At 47.9% G+C, this 18,861-nt stretch overlaps 5 protein-coding genes across 6 annotated transcripts in view; 3 read left to right on the top strand and 2 right to left on the bottom strand.

The window, feature by feature from the left end:
• LOC120900532 (ecto-NOX disulfide-thiol exchanger 2) overlaps positions 1-3,254 on the top strand; it is a 9,408-nt gene extending 6,154 nt beyond the window's left edge. Inside the window, exons 4-5 of the mRNA XM_040307645.1 lie at positions 379-498; positions 607-3,254. Of these exons, the coding sequence (XP_040163579.1) occupies positions 379-498; positions 607-1,326 (840 nt within the window). The 3' untranslated portion in view covers positions 1,327-3,254. The remainder of the gene's footprint in view (positions 1-378; positions 499-606) is intronic.
• A 577-nt stretch (positions 3,255-3,831) lies between these two features.
• LOC120900533 (dynein intermediate chain 3, ciliary-like) lies at positions 3,832-8,058 on the bottom strand. The gene is made up of 3 exons (XM_040307646.1): positions 7,475-8,058; positions 5,404-5,653; positions 3,832-5,330 (listed from the first exon to the last, which is right to left on the bottom strand). Exons 1-3 carry the CDS (start codon positions 7,859-7,861, stop codon positions 4,141-4,143), a joined length of 1,827 nt encoding a protein of 608 aa, XP_040163580.1. The 5' UTR covers positions 7,862-8,058; the 3' UTR covers positions 3,832-4,140.
• A 467-nt stretch (positions 8,059-8,525) lies between these two features.
• LOC120903470 (dynein intermediate chain 2, axonemal) lies at positions 8,526-11,130 on the top strand. Of its 2 annotated transcripts, XM_040312914.1 has the most exons (6): positions 8,526-8,626; positions 8,699-9,805; positions 9,891-10,304; positions 10,377-10,506; positions 10,579-10,662; positions 10,733-10,803. In XM_040312914.1, the coding sequence occupies exons 2-6, from the start codon at positions 8,732-8,734 to the stop codon at positions 10,801-10,803; spliced, it is 1,773 nt and encodes a 590-aa protein (XP_040168848.1). In that variant the 5' UTR covers positions 8,526-8,626; positions 8,699-8,731. The 2 variants fall into 2 exon arrangements, with proteins under 2 accessions (XP_040168848.1, XP_040168846.1); XM_040312912.1 differs by lacking the exon at positions 8,526-8,626 and having other exon boundaries at positions 8,732-9,805; positions 10,733-11,130.
• On the bottom strand, positions 11,109-12,831 carry LOC120903471 (meiosis-specific with OB domain-containing protein). The gene is made up of 2 exons (XM_040312915.1): positions 11,819-12,831; positions 11,109-11,752 (listed from the first exon to the last, which is right to left on the bottom strand). The coding sequence occupies exons 1-2, from the start codon at positions 12,747-12,749 to the stop codon at positions 11,220-11,222; spliced, it is 1,464 nt and encodes a 487-aa protein (XP_040168849.1). The 5' UTR covers positions 12,750-12,831; the 3' UTR covers positions 11,109-11,219.
• Positions 12,832-15,464: 2,633 nt separating this feature from the next.
• LOC120903171 (2-(3-amino-3-carboxypropyl)histidine synthase subunit 1) lies at positions 15,465-17,937 on the top strand. The gene is made up of 2 exons (XM_040312424.1): positions 15,465-17,062; positions 17,253-17,937. Exons 1-2 carry the CDS (start codon positions 15,989-15,991, stop codon positions 17,616-17,618), a joined length of 1,440 nt encoding a protein of 479 aa, XP_040168358.1. The 5' UTR covers positions 15,465-15,988; the 3' UTR covers positions 17,619-17,937.
• The last annotated feature ends 924 nt before the right edge of the window (positions 17,938-18,861 follow it).

Genomic DNA, 18,861 nt, shown 5'->3' with positions numbered 1-18,861 from the left:
TAAAAAAAAGGGTTTTTTCTCTCTCGTAAGCCGTTCAAGCACCGTGTTGCTGCGCGCATAATATTTGTGTTGCGAAGTAGTTGTTTTGCACAGAAGATGGAACACAATGTGGTTTCCCAAGGAAAGCAAAGCGACACGAGCAAATGTTCTTGTTGTATCTATCTTCCAGTAAATGATTTTAAATCTTTAGCCATTTCCTTTGTTGCCTGTCAGTTCTTCTGAGCAATATGAATCACATTTTGATCTACGATCTGCTTTACCGCGTTTGTGTGTGTGTGATAAATCTAATTCCTCCACTTGCTCTTTCTACTACTTCCCATAAAATGCTTCCTGCCGGCATATCGCGCCTTCCGGAACGACGTGTAACTGCAACAACAGGACATAAAATGTGTACAGCTGGATGATTTCCCCGATGAGGATGGGATGGACATGTCCGATGACGATCATTCTGTCTCCTCGCTGCCATGCAAAAAGGCTCGCTGGGAGCAGGATCATAAGGTGTGAAATTGTACCAGAAAATTAATTCACCAAACTCTAACATACTTGTACGACACACACTGTACTTACGGACGTTTTTTCGGTCTTGCTTTCTCCCCCTTATTGTAGGACCACGCGGTCGATACGGATCGGGGCACGGCGGACAGTGCTGCCGAGCATCAGTCCCTGCACGACAGCGAGCTCAAGATGAAGATCCTGCACATTGAGGTGCTGCAGGAAACGATCCGCAACCTGCAGACCCAGCTGCTCGAAAACAAAGCCAAAGAGACGGAACGCCAGAACCGCATCTGCGAGCTGGAGGACGAGCTGAAGGATGCGAACGTGAAGCAGCTGCTGCTGAAGACGAAAATAGCCACCAGCAAGGCGGCCGCATCCAGTGCCGCGAGCGTATCGTCCTCGGGCAAGGGCGGTGACTCGGAGAGCGAAGAGTGTCCCGCGGTCCATTTGCCGGACGGCGCCCCGCTGGCCACGCCGGTGGAAATGGTAAGCAAAGCGACGGAAACGGCCGCTGCCGATGATGGGCCGACGGTGCCGGTGGTGCCGAACGAGCGGGAAGCCAAAATGCTTGCCTTCGCCTCAACGTTTCTTATGATCAACCCGCACGGTGCACCGTTCGAGCAGGTCTGGGCGTACGTCGGTCGGTATGTGAACGAGATGAAGCCAAAGGAGCTGGAGGATATGTTTGCCCGCTACCGGCAGCTGTTCGAGCGGTGCAATGCACCGGCTAGTGGCGAACAGCAGGGGCCGGGCGACGGGCAGAATGCCAGCGGTATCCCATCTAGTCCCTGCTATAGATTTATTGCCCACACGGCACCCGCAGTACAGTAAGGCAAATAGCTCGCTTCTAAAGCTTGCCGAGAGATGTTAATTTAGTAATAAGTTTTTTTTTTTCTCTTGTTGTTGTTGCTTTTATTCAGCTTTACCTTTGAACAATCATTGTGGCGTGGTGGATGTTGCAAAATTGTAACAGTCAAATTTTACTTCAATTGACAACGTGTTGTGTACCGTGTTGGTACCACGTGTTGTGCACCGTATATACCACGTGCTGGTACTTAGAACTCTGTGCTGCTGCTTTAAGAAAAGCAGCACAATATATTGTGTTCCTTTTATTTTTCTTTAAAAAAGAACTCATTTAATTATAATAAGACACTCATGATAATTGTTGTACACCTGTTTGCTGATCCCAATCGCTTTTTATTTATAATATCTGGGCAGACACATAAAACAAAACCAGTGATCTCGTTCGGCAAATCAAAACCAAAGAGGCCGAAATAATACAGCGTAATACAAAACGAAGGTGCTTTTTAACCGGCTGGTTTTATACTCACAGCAGTCAATAATACTCGCATGTGTATGCTGGGGTGTAGACCTGGGTACTACAAAATACGCCCGCTTAAACTCTCTATAGTACCTTCGTGTACTACACTCATTAGTAGCAAGCTCTCCATTTTTATATATCATCAATCTTACCAATGTCTTCCTCGTTCGAGTGCGCATACACTTCGGTGCACCTAATATAGTTCAGTAAAAGTAAAAGTAAAAAAAAAAACAAAAAAGCAAAAAACAAATCGAAAGTGCGTGACGTTATGTTTTATCTCTCGCACACTTACCAAATCAAAAGTGTGTATGTTTTTGATGCGGGAAAGTGAATTATTGTAAAAAAAAAGGGAAATGAGAATGATAACGAAAAAAGAATGATTGATAATACTCGGTTTCAATTGAATTTAGAAAATCATCAGTCAGAATAGGAAAAAAGCTAGTTTATGCGTTTTCGTAAGCATCTTGAAAACTTTACCTGTAGACCAAAACAAAAGATGGCCATTTAATTTATTGCGGAACCGGACAGGAAAAGCGTAAAATAGTTTTACCTAATTTTTGAAATCCATAGCTGTGTATATGTTTGTGATGTGGTGTAAAAGCATGCAATGCAAGGAAGTGGTTTGTTGCATCTTGTTGTCTTGTTTAAGTGTCATTACTCCTCGTGTTCGTTTAACGGTCATGCTCGATTAGGTGCACTTCGTTTTTTTTTGAAATAATTTCTCTCTCTCCTAATGTCAACCTTATTATTCTTTAATTTTTAGTGTGAATAATGAATCATTCAACATATTTATTACCGTATTGTTAGTGCAAAATTTTTAAACAATGCAATTAGTGCAATGTTATTGTTCGTTTTCTTCTACCAAAAACATATTACTCGTAACGGATGGTGTATGTACAATGGCTAACATACGTAAAACACTATTACCTTTTTTAGGCATTAGGTCATTTTTGTATTTGTCAGACGAACAGCAGCAAAAAAAAACAAAAAACAAAACATAACAATTAAAATACTCATTTATTACTACTACTATTACTACTACCCAACACAGCCTTTAAGGTGTTGTTGATAAGCACTGCTGTGTGATTGTGTCTATTATTATAGTTCCGGTTTTTCCCGCCCGTCTGCCTGAAGCATATAAATATGCCCCCTTTGAAAAAAGTGAAAACGACCCGCAACGTTGCGGGACTTACACACGGTGTTTAAAAGCAATGCAAACAACTGACGCAAAAAAAAACACACACAACAACCCATGTACTTTTCATAACTATACAGCCGACATTGAATACTTTTAAGAAAGTGTCATTTTAAAAACGCATACTCTTTATTGTCAATTATCGTGTTATAAACTACAATACATAATGAGAGAGGATGAGAGTGAAGGAAAATGAAAGTAATAAGTAAAAAAAAAAACAATAGCGAAAAAGCTTCGTTCGCGTAGGGACAGCTGCATCTGATGAGTGAGAATATCTATATTATTGACAGTAAAAAAAAACAAAACTACAATAACAATCGACGAACGAACTCGATGATATGAATGTACTGATAAAGAAAAAAAAAGCTACAGCAGCGCAATTGTGCAAGCACGTTTTTTAAAGCATCGTGTTTTGGTTTTCTCCCAGTAGTTTTCGCTAAGTATTTTACTAAAAATAGCTAAATATGGAATTATAACTTGGGGGGAGGGAACTGGGATAGGGAAATTAGAATACACACGATTGGGGGAAAAAAGTGCTGTTAGAACCTGTATCTAGTGGGGAAGTGTGCATTTTACCTGGCAGCTCCTATACCAGCCCTTGCCGCCATTACGAAACTAGTCCGGGCGTGTAGCGCCCGTTTCCTGTGTTGTATCTCAATTATTCATGAAGTTACTTAAACCAATGCCATACTATACTTGCCTACCTTATATACACATATACCATTTAACTCCTTACAAAAGAAAAACAAAAGAAAAACAAGAACCAATATAAGGTTGTTGAAGTGCGACAACTTATCAACACAAAGCAGTAAAAGCAATCTTAACGTTAATTAACGTCGGGTGGTGGTGCCACTTTATTCCCAGCTGCCCCGTAGTACCACTCACCTCCCTAGGGCATTGAGAGGGAAGCATATTCGACTGTTTCATTCCCTCTAATTAATGATCGCGTAGACGCGTATGTATTTGTCCTCATTCAGTTGTGTTGTTTGCGTAACAAAAGTGCAAAATGTTCAAATTTTCGTACAATAAACCAAAAGTGAAACAAAATTGTGCTACAAACAGAAACCTCTCTCCACAAAAAAAATCTATCCGAATCATGTAGCAATCGGACCCACACTAGCAACGCGCCTTAACGCTTTTCCTTCTTCTGTGCCTTCTTGTCCTTGGCCAGCAGGCCCACGCCCGTGTCCCGCATGCGAATGCCCTTGAGCGTGTTTTTCAAGCTCTTGCGGCCGTGGATTTTCGTCCAAAACTGGTGCATCGCGTCCGCCACCAGATCCTTCTCCTCCTCCTCGATCGAGTTCGCATTGTCCATGCGCAGATGGCGCCGCATGCGTTCCCGCTCGAGCTCCTTCTCCTTCAGCTTGATTTCCTTAATCTTCGCCTCGAGCAGCCGCTGCCGGCGCATCTCGCGCTCCAGCATCCCGGACAGGGCGGGCTTATCGTTCGCCGAGCTGAACGTCAGGTTGTCCGAGATTTCCGTCAGGTAGATGGCCCCATTGTCCGTGCCGTTCGCGATCAGCTTGCCCGCCTTGTGGACGCGCACCGACCAGAGCGGTGCGTCGGACAGCTTCAGGCGCAGCACCGGCCCGTCCAGCCGGTGGATCACGTCCCACGCGTCCATCACGCCGTCCATCCGGCAGATGAACACCAGCGAGCAGCGGGTCGGGCTCCAGATGCCGCACGTCAGCTGCACCGCGTACTCCTTCGTCCACACGATCGGGTTGTCCTTGCAGTCCTCCGTCCAGATCTTCGTCTGCCAGTCGCCGACGCTGATGTAGTTCTTGATGAACAGCGGATTCCGCTCGACCGAGTAGATCGGGCCGGTGTGCGCGTTGATCGTGGACTGTATCTTGTCCGCCGGCGTTTTGTACTTCCGGCTGCAGCTGTATATCATACCGTTCTCCGTGCCGACCGTGTACTTGTTCGGCATGGTCGGTTCAAACTCGACCGCGCTAACGCCGAAACAGTGGCGCGGGTCTTCCTCCCGCGCCTGCACGTCCTTCGGTGCGAGGTTCAGATAGTCGTACGGTTCGGAGAGGTTGCGCGTATCCCACCAAAGGATGCGCCCGTCCGTCGAGCCGGACAGAAACTCGTTCGTCGTCTTGGAGCTGGTCCAGAGTACGCGCGTCACCACATCGTTATGGCTCGCTTCGCGCTGCGTTGTCTCCACCGGTGTGCCGGAGGCGCGAATATCCCACAGGGCCACCTGGCCCGAGAACAACCCGCCCGCCATCTGGGTGGAATCCTTAAAGTTGTACTCCAGGCAGCGCGTTTGGTACGGTGGAAATAGCTTCTGCAGCGGACTGTTTGGATGCTCTGGTGGAAACAGGGTTGGCGGTAAGTTTTTATCATCTTCTTTTGTGTAACTGATTGCAAAGATCCTGCTTACCAATATCCCAGATGTAGCAATCGGTGGTCGTTCCGCGGCGCTGTCCAATGTTACAGTGTGCCGACGCGAAGTGATTCCCCTCGTCCGACCAGCAGATATACGTGCAGGACCGCTTCTCCTCCAGGTAGTCCTTGTACACGTGTACCGTTTTCGATGTAAACTGTTCAATCAGCTCATGCTGTTCGATATCCTCAAAGTAGTTTTGGTAGATGTTGCATGCATTGTTCTGCATGATCGCATGATCCATCGTCTGGGTATGGAAGAATATGAAATTCGAAATTAACAATGTCTGTAAAGAACATATAACGGAACTCAATTTCAAATTAATATATCATTCAATGAGATATTCACTCAAGCTAGATCATCTTTTAAGGCCGTGAAGGTGTCCGTCATGTAAGACCGGAATAACGGATCTCTATCCGTGATCGGTTTCGAACACTCCAGCAGCAGGCAAATCAGTTGTGTTGCACCGGTTCAGTAAGTAAGTAACATCATCTTGTTCGTTAAGCTTCAGCCACATGAGAAGTTTTAATAACGTCAGTTCCTATTCTGGAACTGGAGATCTACAAAATTCTTTCTTTTTATTGAATATTTGCCGGACATCCTTCATATCCTTCATAGTTAAACTGACTCACGGTTACTCAGGACCTGATTTTATAGCTTTCTCTAACATAGACTTCTGTAACATGTCCTGAACCTATACGGCTTGGGAAATTGGAATTGAACTACCAACATCTTGGAACTGTTTCATCTTCATGTGAAACTTTTACCAAAGAATAAAAGTTGGATAAAATTTGCACCTGATTAGAATAGAATCTGGAACCGTCTAGTTTCTGAAACTAATCAAAGTTCAAGAAATAATCTTGAACTTATCCCATTTCAGGAATCAATACTGAACCTATCTTGGCCCAGGGACATAAAGCGAATATATCCTAATCCTGCTTCAATTCCCTTAGCTCTGCTTAGAAGCAGTGAAGAAAGGAAGAAAGACTATAACTTCTGCGTAGAAATTTTTAAAGCATGAGGCATTGTTTCTTCCTATATTAAACTGAACCATCTAAAAGCTGTGCGGCTTTTGGAGCTGGTTTTGAATATATATCGATCCAAAAACCATTTCCGGGTCTGTTTAGATTTTAGAACTGATCTGGAAACTAATTCTATTTGAATATGATACCAAACATTTCATGGTGGATGAATGAGATCCGAACCTATTTCGGTACTGAAACTGAATCCATACCGGTCCTCAAACTGATGAGGAATAATGAGTCTGAATTTGAAACTGATCCTATACTGCCCCTAAAATTGCATCCAAATCAATCCTGATTCAAGAAGTAAATCAGAAGCTACCCCTGTCCAAGACTCTATACCGATCCTGAAACTGATGCTGAACCTATCCCGGCCTTAGCCGGCTAGGAACTGAAACTGAAAGTATCCCAGTCCGCTTAGCGGTGGCAGAAGCAATCAAGAAGAAAAGGAAAAACCTTGAATTGATATTCATTCATGACTAAAAATTGCATGTGAATTGGAAAAGCCGAAACGGTTCATCGTACATTTGAACAATTAAAAACTCGCTTTGCTCTGCAACATCAGGTGAGTTGAACTTTTTCACATTGCACTTTTCATTTCTTCAAATTCTTTTCAAGGGCTCGTCGCCTTCAGCTAACAAAATGTGCAAGCGTTTGGGGTAGAGCGAACGAAAATGGAACAGCACGTCCAGCCATCGATTTCCTGCCTGGCGAACATCATCCGAACCCGTTCTGACAACACTTCACTCTAGACGACACGGGTGTGGGTGGGTGTTGCAAATCGAAAAGTGAAACACCTCCAAAAAAAGAGGCCCCAAAACTAAAAGCCGCCACTCTTCATCGAGGCCTCCAGGCGTTGCCAACCCATCATCTATCCACGTTGCCAGGTGCTGACACACGGCTCGGCTTCCTCGGCTAAAATCGCGTGCCCGTTGCGCATCGAATCCAAAAAAAAGCACCAAAAATAACCAAAAAAGAAACAACTGCTCCACGCAGAATAAGGCTGCATTCAAAGAATGGGGATACAGGCTTAAAGCACACTCTACCCTGGTTAGTCCTCGCATCTGCTGCACGTACGCTTCGCTCTTCTCCTGCTTCCGGCGGTACCGCGTCATCAGCTCCTCGTCACGCCAGCAGTCGATCTCTTTGGGCCAGCCGCCCTCCACATGGGTGATGCCGGTGTGCACCAACCGATTGTGCACCGTCCAGACGGGCGTGTTCAGTATCCATCTCGTGCTCTGCGTGCCCCGGTCGACCGGATTCTGTATCTCGTACTGCTTGGCCAGCGCCTTATTGCCGACCAGGGTCGCTTGCACCTCGTTCTCCTCCTGGAAGTTGGTCGCCTGCCGGATATCCTTCCGGTCGCACATCACCATGTAGCGGGTCCAGTTCTGATCCATCTGGCTGGTGCTGACGTTTGTGTCCACCTTCATCTTGGCGCCTGTTTTGGGTTCACTTTCACACCGCGAGAGATAAATAGAGTATGCGAATGCAACAGGTTGTGCGTTTTCTTCCCCCTTATGCGTATCCTAAATCCTCAGCCGTTAACGAAACGCACGTGGAATGGTTGAACAGCCACGTGCACGGACGGAAGGGCGCGCACAGTAGAAACACGACCGATACCGAACGATGCCCGATTATTTCTAGTCAGACTATTGCTCCAATGTTGGCACTCATGGGTCCACCTAATCGGTGAGGACCCCTCTTTTTGGCGCCAAGCGTTTCCATCGTAAGAGTTTGATCGATAATTTACGGGGGAAACTGGTTTGTTGTTCTCGCAGTGACGACCGGATGTGGTAGCGTTGCCGCCATTCAACCGGTGCCTAAATTCGTTATCGTATCAAGGCCACGCTAGGCAAATAGTTCACGGATCATGGACATTAGTTGGGCCGTTTTTGTTATTGCTGGAAAAGGACACCATTACGTTTGAAGATACAGCTGTATAAGCTGGCTATAATCTTGGACGTTCACAGATAAGACTGAAACGCTTACTTTAGGGACGCTATTACTATGGAAACGAACATATGACGTGGTCGTAGTAACCGTTCGGGTTTTCCTTAACAACGGGGTACGAAATAACCCAATCGAAGTAAACAACCTTGACAGTTGCGAAAAATTTCATGCCCTCCTTTCGTGGGCACATGGGACTGGCAGGAGAATTTCCAAAATACGTCCAAAAATTAACAAAAAATAGCTCGGTTAGTGTAATTGCTGTCTGTATTATTATTGAGTCGCGTATATTAAGTCACAGAACCGTGTCCTATCAGCAGCCTGTGCAGTGAAGTCCAGCCCGAAGCACCAGCATGGACATACAGTACGTCTACCAGAAGGAGCGCCGCGAGTTTGGCAAGCAGTGCCTGTTCTCCGACAAGAACAAGGTGGAATTCTCCGAACCCGCCAACCATGACCTGTTCCGCGAGTACATTCTGCGCGATCCCGTCTCGGTCGGCACGCAGTACAGCCGGCAGATGGCGATCAGCGAAGCGAACACGGAGAGTGCGGAGTACGAGCATCACGGTATCCTGCACTCGGAGGGCGGTTGGCCGAAGGACGTCAACTATCTCGATCCGGAGCAAACCGTGCGCTACCGGCGCAAGGTGGAGAAGGATGAAAACTACATCAGCCAGCTGATGGCACTGACCAAGCCGATGGAGCACTGCATCTTCCAGAACAATGCGGTCAACATCTACGAGAAGTACTTCGACGATCTCGAGCCGGCACCGCTGATCGAGCGGAGCAGCTCGCGCACGCTGAACGTGTACCGCGATCCGAGCATTTACAAGCAGCCGGTAACGCATCTGTCCTGGTCGCCGGACGGCGGCACCAAGATTGCCGTGTCGCACTGCAACATGAACTTTGGCGAGGTGCTCGGCAAGTCGGTCTGCTCGTACATATGGGAGGTGGAAAATCCGAACGCTCCGCTGCTGCGGTTCAAGCCGACCAGCTCGATGATCTGCCTGGAGTACAATCAGAAGGACCCCACGACGCTGGTGTGCGGTATGTACAATGGGCAGGTGGCTGCCTGGGATACGCGCAACGAGCAGGAACCGGTCATGATCAGCGAGCGGGAACATTCGCACCGCGCTCCGGTCAATTCGGCGCTGTGGATTAACTCCAAAAGCGGCACGGAGTTCTTTTCCGGCTCGTCCGACAGTCAGGTGATGTGGTGGGATACGCGGAAGCTGTCCCAACCGATCGACAAGCTGCTGATGGATCCGATCAAGGCGGACGAGCAGGACCTGTCCCGGTCGTACGGTGTTAGCTGCCTGGAGTACGAAACATCGATTCCCACGCGCTTCATGTGCGGCACGGAACAGGGCATGCTGTTTTCGTGCAATCGGAAGGGAAAATCTCCGCAGGAGAAAATCGTTTTCAGGGTGAGTAATTACAAGGCATTGGGGTGGGTTTGTTGAGGACATTTTCAATCACCGGTTTGCACCTACACCATCCCATCGATGCTAGATGCAATGCCACACGGGACCAATCTACGCGCTGACGCGCAATCCCGCCTTCGTGAAGAACTTCCTCACCATCGGGGATTGGATCGCACGCATCTGGTCGGAGGACTGCCGGGAGAGCTCGATCGTTTGGACCAAAAACCACGACGTAATGCTGACGGACGGAGCCTGGAGTCCGACGCGCTATTCGCTGTTCTTCGTGAGCCGCGTCGACGGTGTGCTGGACGCTTGGGATCTACTTCAGCAGCACAGCGAACCGACGCTCAGCATCAAGGTGTGCGACGAGAGCCTCAAGTGCCTGCGGGCCCACGAGTCGGGCCGGCTGGTCGGTACGGGCAGTGTGAAGGGAGCCACGTTTTTAATCGAAATGTCGGAAAACATGACGTCGATCAGAAATGACAAGCCACTGCTGACGGCGGTAAGTTGGGGAAGGAGTCCGCGAAGGTGGATATATTGACAAATTTAACCTTTCAATTCCCGGAACGTACAGATGCTTGAGCGGGAGAATCGCCGCGAAAAGATTCTGGAGGCGAAATCGCGTGAGATGAAGCTGAAGGTGCGCACCCTAAACAGGCAGGACGAGCATACGGAGGATAAGCCGAAGCTATTCCAGTGTCGATGTGAGTACTTTGCTACGGAAGACGATTTCTTTTTTGATGGATAAATTATTACCCTTTTCTTTTTTGCTTCAGCTGCTTGTGAAGCGGCCGAACAGGAGTACCTGCAGATGCTGGAAAAGGAACGAAAGTCACGCCACCCGGAGGAGTATGAAGAAGGTAAGCATTCCTAGAGGAACCAAATCTTAAGCAGACTAGCGCAATGATTATCTTTTCGTTGGTGTTTTAGAATACGACCCGAAGAAAGTGCGCAAACCGTACAAACCGGAAAATTACGAGTCCGATGGTGAAAATGAGTAAAAAGAGGAAAATACTGGAGATGACACTTGAGGCCCACTTCTTGAAGCATCATACAAATCATATTTATTGCAGAAGGCCAAACCGAAGCTGCTACTGTTATTCATGGTGTTTAACGCTCTGCAATTCTAATCTTTAACAATCTTGTACCACAGTGTTTGCCTTTTTTACTGTATCAGGCACAACAGTCGACAAATCCTAAGTAATCGATACTATCAACGTATTGGCCGGCAGACGCATATGGTTTAAGTGTAGGTCTTGTCTGGGTCTTAATGTAATCGCGTGTTTAGATGATCCACAAAACCCAAGTAAAATCGTAGAAACTCCGTATTCCAACCAGGCTTATATATATTGTAATCAATAGTTCAATATTACAAAGCGTAATACAAAAAAGGAAACAATTTCGATTAATGCCGTCATCAGTAAACCTTCAGCTTAGCCTCCACCTCGGCCGGGTCCGCGATGGCACAGTCGACGATGGAGTACAGATGCTGAAACCGTACCGCCGACCGTCGCTTCACAATCAGCCGTACCGCACAGCGATCGAGCAGATACTTCCACTTCAGCACCGTCCGCTGCGTGTCGGTTTGGCGCAGAAACGTGGCCACATCGCAGCAGAGCACGGTTTCAGCCACACGGCTCGCCATCCGGCAGCCGGTCAGCGTGCCCGTGTGATCGGTAACGTCGACCGCGATGTCAAAAAATGGCTCCCGAGCATCGGGTGCCGTCGTCTGCCCTGGGCAATCGTACTTTCCACACGTCCCTTTCGGCTCCCGCACCAGCGACCGACAATGAGCGCACCGTTCGCTAACGAGCCGCGAGCAACCGTCGAGATCGAAGCGAGTTATAACGGCGTAGCAAAGGGCGGTAAATTGGTCCTCCTCTTGCACCAGATCACCCTCGGTACGGTCGAGAATCTGCTGCACCGTCATTACGGTGTTTATGGTTGATGCTGTTGGAATGCAATAGGATTTGTGTTAGAATATATAATTAGAAAATAGCAAATAGAATACTCAACGATCCACGGAACCGGACGCTAGCGAGCATACGACATCGATCTCCTGCGTTGGGATGCTCCTGGCGTGGTTGAGCAGGCTCGCCAGCTGCGGTACAGCCGGTTCTTGCGTGATTATCGTCTTCCGGTCCACCGCCAGGCAGATGGTTTTGTAGTACGCGTTAAACTCGGCCCGCGCATCCACGATCAGCAGGGTCGTCTTGAGCGGTACCCACTGCTCCGACCACCGGATGTAGCTGTCGGACCAAAGCTTCATCAGCACCCCACCGTGGCTGCCGTCCATCAAGATTACCTCACGGAACGTTTTCACCTGATTGCTGCGGGCGACTCGAACATCCCGCTTGGCGCGTACCGCACGCACCACAACGAGCACGTTGAACGTTTCCCCATTGCAGCCGGAACCGCTCGCGACAATGTCGGCCAGCGGGATGGTTTCGCCCGGCTGCACCAGCGGCACCCTCAGCAGGGCCCGAAACCGTTGCAGCTCCTGTGCCGGTCCGTCGTGGCGCGTTATCTGTGCCCCCTGAACCGTCTGGTCGTTTACCGTGAGACAGTACGGCGAGGTAACGGTCGGCGAGTACTGCTCGGAACGGCCAAACATCGAGGCAGCAACCTGCGGCCGGTTCACATCGATCACGTCCCCGATGGCAAACGCACCATCGTAGTGGATGATAGTGTCCGCCTTACCCCACACGGTACAGTTGATGGTGTCACGGTTCGAATCGCGCAACGTTAGCGTGAGAACGCCCCGGGCCGTCTCGTGCGATGTGTCCGCGGTGGTCGAATCCGCCTCGAACGGTCCGCGCCCTTTCGGGTGGCCGCTGAAATAGCGCGGATCACTTTTCGCTATCACGACCCCGACCAGGATAAAGTTGCGCGTTTCGTCGTTGATTTGGGCGATCGTTTTAACGGTCGAAATTTCGGACGCACACATCCTGCCGGCGATTGGGCAGACAAACTGAAATGTCGACGGCAGCAACTGGGTTGCTTTGGTTGTGAAGAAGGAACTGGCACCATGGCTATCCTTGGGGCGAAGACCTCAAACAGTAGAATAGGGAGAGAAAAAAATGTTTCATTTATTTTACCGTCCTAGTAGGCACGCATGGATTGCTCTACCGTTCAACGGTTTGATTGGCTCATGGTACAGTGCGGTGCACAATTGTGCACACGCTTCAGAAACGACGAAATTAAACTTTTTTTCGATAATTACTTTTTCTTCGGAAAAACGTCCCTACAACTGCCATTTCGTGGTGGGGTTGAATTTGAACGATAAGAAAATTATTATATTCTCGGCAAGCACATTTCAGACTGTTGTTTTTTTAATAGAAGCATTTTAACTTCAAAGTTGGTGTGTTTTGCTTCCAAATCTTAATGAGTTTACATGACATTTAACTTAACATTGAAAATAGATTATGTTCATTATTTGAAACTAGAAAGAATATTTTCCCAAACGCCACAGATTAAGCTTAAACGACTTGAAAATCAAATATCCATAGAAAAAAAGAAAGCTCCATAGCTTCACTGGTTCGCTCAATAGATGGCGTTTTACAACTCATTATTACAGTGGAGCGCCGTTTATCCGGGCTTCTCGGGACTTGACCTCGCCCGGATATGCGAATAACACGGATAATGGGTCAAATGATATATTTTATCATCAATTCCTGCTTAATTATTGGAACATTATCTTATTTTTTCATAAAAATAATTCAGATTTTATCAACTTTATGTTTTTAGAATAAGAGTATTTGAAATTTGCCATGAATTATACCGTTTTTTTGTGATGAAAATGAGCTCTTATAACCGCTTTTTCAAATATCCTTCTCATAACGCAATGTAACATTTGTATTGAACTGTCATTTCTCAACAGCACGGATTAACAGACAACCGGATAAAAGGTACCCGGATGAACGGCGCTCCACTGTATATTACTGTCCTTTTGTTGCAATGTGTTTCGACAAGCTTCATCTAATCATGACCTATATAGCCTACTAATTTTCCGAGCAAAAATCTTTCCCAAGTGCCACAGGTTAAGCTTAAACGACTGGAAAATCAAATATCTATAGAAAAAAATGAAAGCTCGATAACTTCATTGGTTTGCTCAATAGATGGCGTACTCATCATTACATTGCTGACCTTTTCTTGCAATATGTTTCAACAAGTTTCATCTAATCATGACCTATACCCAAATAGCCAGCTCGTACTTTATAGCTGATTTAGGGCTGTTTAACGAAAAATCGTTCCAATGTCGTACTTTGTGGCTGATTAAGAGATAGACGGCACTTTGCGGAACTATGGAGCTTTTTAACAGGCACATGGTACTCTTTGGAACTTTGCGGCTGATTAACACTATGTGTAGGATTCATGATGGAACTTTAAGGCTTGTTAAGAACGTGTACCGAACTTGGTGGAACTTCATAGCTTTTTAATGCATGACATCGGTACAAGGTGGGTCTTGTCAAAGTGTCAAAGACAGACGCCGCCAATCATCTCATTGCTGCTGTACAAGTTAGATTAGTTCTTTGAAGAAGGGATTTTGAAGGAAGTGATGTGATTGTACAGTAAATTGTGATACGTTTCGTGTAATTTATGAATATTAAGGGTTTAAAAATATACACATGTACACAAACAAAACAAATCCTGTTGTTTATTTAATCGATGACGCTTGCTTGAAAATAAAACACAAAGAAAAATAATCCCCAGCACCGTAGCTTAAGGAAGCTGCTTAGGCGCTATTTAGAAGGACCGCCTGGAACTTTGATGCTGTTTATCTACTGCAAAAGGCGAATTAGAGCAGCGATCTTTAGCGTGCCAAAATGAGCTGCTTAAGCAATTCTGGCTATTTGGGATAGCCTTCTAACTTTCCGAGCAAAAATCTCTATTCAAATCTCACTTGCTTCAGTGCTGGTGGTTTCCGTTGGAGTTTAGTATTTAAACAATCGTATCGCCGTTCTAGTTCTAGCGATGCATAACTTCAATGCGAAATCATACAACAGTACAGAGGAAATGAGAAAGCTCTCTTGGTATCCCACAAACAGATGGCGCCACCAGCTTTTTGCTATTTTTAGAATGTATGAGTCGTTTGCCGTCTGCTAAACGAAGTCTTTCTATATTCCGTTTAGGTAGAGAGCTTGAGTCATTTAGAACCCGTTTAGTGGTCGTTTAGTGGATTTGTGGTACTTGGGTTTAAAGTTAATGAAACACCATCTGAAGCACACCTAGACGGTTCGTTCCGTTTCTCAATCGGGTCAATTGGAACTTGGTTCATAATTTCAAAAGTAGCCGATTCGGACGAAAAGGTGCCGCCGCTCCACTAAATCCACGGAACCGTCGGAATCATCGAAATGGTTCGTATCATCAATATTGTCAAAATCCACCTTTACTTTCAACAGTTTTTTTGATAATTTGTTATTAAGTTAGTTGGCTTGCGGCTTGTTTTTTTTCGATTTCTGTGGAAAATGTGGGCACATTACAAATTTCTGAATGAAAATAACTAAAAAAATACTGTGTATTAAAAATAAATCTAAAATTTCGATTAGTGTTTGTATTTTGCTTCAAGGGTTAAAATCATCGCGTTCGACACAAACCCATCGCAAAACATCGCGAAACGCCCAGTTTTGACGGCGGTTTGTTTTGGTTCGCTTTTCGCATACATGCCCCCTGCGGCTGCAGCCATTGGCCGTGTGCCGAAAGTCACGTAATCCACGGTTTGGGAGTTGCAGTTGTTACCTTCGACTCGACTCGGGCCGACACGCGCGATGCATTGGAGTGAGTGAGTCAGAGTGCCGCGAATGCAACCGTCTGCGAAGGGTAAACAATCACCCCCTCCCATCATTCCATCCCAAGGAATCCCGTGCAGCAAGTTTCGTCATACCGCGCGTGCCCTCACTTTCCAGTCCGGTGCTGCGTGTGCGTTGTTCCCTGTGCGCTGCTAGGTTTTTCACGGGCTCACTTTCAAGCGACCAGTCGAACGTGAGCGTTCGTGACCCGCGTTGACCTCCGGCGTTGAGTGTGTCTTGTGATCTGTTTGAACGTGAAAGCAAAAGCGTCGAAAATTGGCCAACGGTTGGCCTAGGTTCGAGAGCAAGAACAAAAAAAAAAAGCACCAATTTGGCACAGATTGCCTTTTTGCCTCTTTCTTATCGCACCACGGTTGCAGTTGTTAGCGCTGTTACCATGGCAGCAGCACAAGTGGAGCAGCAGCTTCCGCTACCGTCCGACGCAACAAAGATCGTGAAAGCGAAACCCGCCCGGAAGGTGTTCAAGGGTGCGTCGCGCGTGGTCAACAAAATCCCGGCCAGCCTGCTGAACGATCCGGAGCTGAACGAGGCCATCGCCGCCCTGCCCGCCAACTACAACTTCGAGGTGCACAAAACGATCTGGCGGGTGCGGGAAACGAAGGCGCAGCGGGTGGCACTGCAGATGCCCGAGGGTCTGCTGATGTTCTCGCTCGTGCTGAGCGACATTATCGAGCGGTTCACCGAGGCGGACACCGTCATCATGGGTGACGTCACGTACGGGGCCTGCTGCGTGGACGATTTCACTGCCAAGGCGCTCGGGGCGGACCTGCTGGTGCACTACGGGCACAGCTGCCTGATACCGATCGATCAGACCACCGGCATCAAGGTGCTGTACGTGTTCGTGGACATCAAGATCGACACGCTGCACTTCGTCGAGAGCGTCAAGCGTAACTTTCCCCGCGACCGGCCGCTAGCGTTCGTCAGCACGATCCAGTTCGTGGCGACGCTGCACGCGGCCGCCAAAGAGCTGCGCGAGGCGGCCGGATACGATGTGCTCATACCGCAGTCCAAGCCGCTCAGCCCGGGCGAGATTTTGGGCTGCACGGCCCCGCGGCTGCAGGCGGGCGGTGGGATGGAACAATCGTCGGCGGCGGCAGCACCCCGCACCCTCATCTACCTGGGCGATGGGCGGTTCCATCTGGAGGCGGCCATGATTGCCAATCCGGGCCTCGAGGCGTACAAGTACGACCCGTACGAGAAGAAGTTTACCCGCGAGCTGTACGACCACGAGGCGATGCGGCGCAACCGCAAGCGCGCGATCGATGAGGCGCGCGATGCCCGCCGGTTCGGGCTGATACTGGGGACGCTGGGTCGCCAGGGCTCGACCAAGGTGCTGGAGCATCTGGAGCGCCGGCTGAAGCATCACGGCCGGGACGCGGTCATCATACTGCTGTCGGAGATCTTCCCCACCAAGCTGGCCCGCATGGAGCACATTGACGCGTTCGTGCAGGTACGTTTGTAGCGCAAATGGCGTGTTTGTGTGTGGATGATGCCTATCGAACCAGGCGAGCTTTGATGGAAGATATCGTGCGAACGAGATGTACGTGCGCTGATAGGGCGCATCTTCAAGAGGGGGTGGGGGTTATTAAATGGTAAAAAAATACAATCTAAATGTTCCAATCTTGTTCCCATTACTCCAGGTTGCCTGTCCGCGACTGTCCATCGACTGGGGCACCGCCTTTCCGAAGCCGCTGCTCACACCGTACGAGCTGTCCGTCGCGCTCGGCGATGCCGAATGGAACATACCGGAGTGTACGGCGGCGACGGAGGAGAAACCCAAACCAGCGCCCAACCTGGAGGTGGCCTACCCGATGGACTTTTACGCGAACGCGAGCCTCGGCGAATGGACGCCCAACTTCAAGAAGCTTGACATCTGTGAAAACTCGACCGGCGGCTGCTGTGGCCGCTGCAAGGACGAAAAAGACAGGGAGCAAAAGGCGGGAAAGGAGAACGTCTCGCAGCAGCAGCAGCAGAAACAACTGTCGCTTAGTGTGGAGGAGGAGTAGAAGCGGTGTGGGACACGACGGGGCGCGACTACAAGTCTTTCGTGACGCTAACTTAATGCAGCTGCCTATGACAGAACTATTTGGCTAACAGATATAATATACATACTCGTGTACTCGTGTATCTAGGACATAACATTAGGGTTTTTGTAAGTACTAGGCACTAACACGGTGGGTGCGCAAAACTAAAACTGCCACAACGCTCTCCGTATGCAAACAGCTTTTGCGTACGAGAGTTTACGTTAGTGATGGGCACTCGTAGAGTTGATAAGAACGTGTAAATATAAATTACTTATGCCGTATTTAAAGAATAATTCCACAATTTTGACCTGCTTTCTTACCAGCTTCTTTTGTGCCGAAATTCTTCAAAAAACCTTGGACCTTTTTAAGCGATTTTCCCACTATTTTCTCCACCTTGCTCAAGTCAATTAGAAAAAAAGGAATTGTTTAAATGAATATAGAAGATATTGTTGCTATTGGTAAAATGATTATCTTCTTGCGGATGTCGTTGTCTATCATTGTGGAAGCAACGGCATCCGTGGCACGATCCTCTACCGGTCTCTCCAATTTTTTGGCTTCACAGATGACATCGACAACAGCGAAGGTGTGTCAGGCGCACACGCGTCTCAAACGCGAAGCAACAATAATTGGATTGAGAATCAATGCAACGAAGACGAAGTACCTGCTTGCCGGAGACTCCGACCATCTGGGAAGCAGTGTATTAGTTGACGGCGACCATCTCGAGGTAGTAAAGGAGTTTTGCTATGTCGGGACGGTCGCGTAGATCGCCTCCCAGTAAGGTGCATATCTCATGTCCGTAGAGCACAACGGGACCTTATTAGAGTCCGGTAGTGCGTCAGTTTGGTTCGCCTGAAGACTTGACCAGATCGCAGTCACGTACGTAGACCCACAGAAGGTGCAATTTATAGCGAGAATGCGCCTTCGAATTTCCAACGATATGTCAGAGTCACATGTGACTTGGGATCCAAGGTATACGAAGGAACCTACCTTCTCCAATGTGTCTAGGGATCTAGGGATAACACCCCAAGATACCATTCCCTGTATCACCATGGATGTTTGGGTGTTATCCCTAGACCCTATTCCTTACATATACGTTTTCTTTGATGTGTTAATCTGGAGTCCAACCCGCTGAGGTACTGACTAGCGATGGGTAAAGTTGGCAAAAATCTGGAGTCAACTCCGATCCAACTCCGATAAATTCGGAATCGACTCCGGAAGGTAGATC

Source organism: Anopheles arabiensis, chromosome 3, assembly GCF_016920715.1.
Source record: "Anopheles arabiensis isolate DONGOLA chromosome 3, AaraD3, whole genome shotgun sequence".
Taxonomy (NCBI): Eukaryota; Metazoa; Arthropoda; class Insecta; order Diptera; family Culicidae; genus Anopheles; species Anopheles arabiensis.
This window is presented reverse-complemented; position numbering and strand designations above follow the sequence as displayed.

Bases quoted from the DNA above. Each gene is read 5' to 3' on its own strand.
- LOC120903171 (XM_040312424.1), top strand. From the start codon at position 15,989: ATGGCAGCAGCACAAGTGGAGCAGCAGCTTCCGCTACCGTCCGACGCA. The intron at 17,063-17,252 runs GTACGTTTGTAG...CCATTACTCCAG, and splicing joins ACATTGACGCGTTCGTGCAG to GTTGCCTGTCCGCGACTGTC.
- LOC120903470 (XM_040312912.1), top strand. From the start codon at position 8,732: ATGGACATACAGTACGTCTACCAGAAGGAGCGCCGCGAGTTTGGCAAG. The intron at 10,305-10,376 runs GTAAGTTGGGGA...CGGAACGTACAG, and splicing joins ACAAGCCACTGCTGACGGCG to ATGCTTGAGCGGGAGAATCG. The intron at 10,663-10,732 runs GTAAGCATTCCT...TTGGTGTTTTAG, and splicing joins CCCGGAGGAGTATGAAGAAG to AATACGACCCGAAGAAAGTG.
- LOC120903471 (XM_040312915.1), bottom strand. From the start codon at position 12,749: ATGTGTGCGTCCGAAATTTCGACCGTTAAAACGATCGCCCAAATCAAC. The intron at 11,753-11,818 runs GTTGAGTATTCT...GCATTCCAACAG, and splicing joins AGCGTCCGGTTCCGTGGATC to CATCAACCATAAACACCGTA.
- LOC120900533 (XM_040307646.1), bottom strand. From the start codon at position 7,861: ATGAAGGTGGACACAAACGTCAGCACCAGCCAGATGGATCAGAACTGG. The intron at 5,654-7,474 runs GTAGAGTGTGCT...TTCCATACCCAG, and splicing joins AGATGCGAGGACTAACCAGG to ACGATGGATCATGCGATCAT. The intron at 5,331-5,403 runs GTAAGCAGGATC...TGTTTCCACCAG, and splicing joins TTGCTACATCTGGGATATTG to AGCATCCAAACAGTCCGCTG.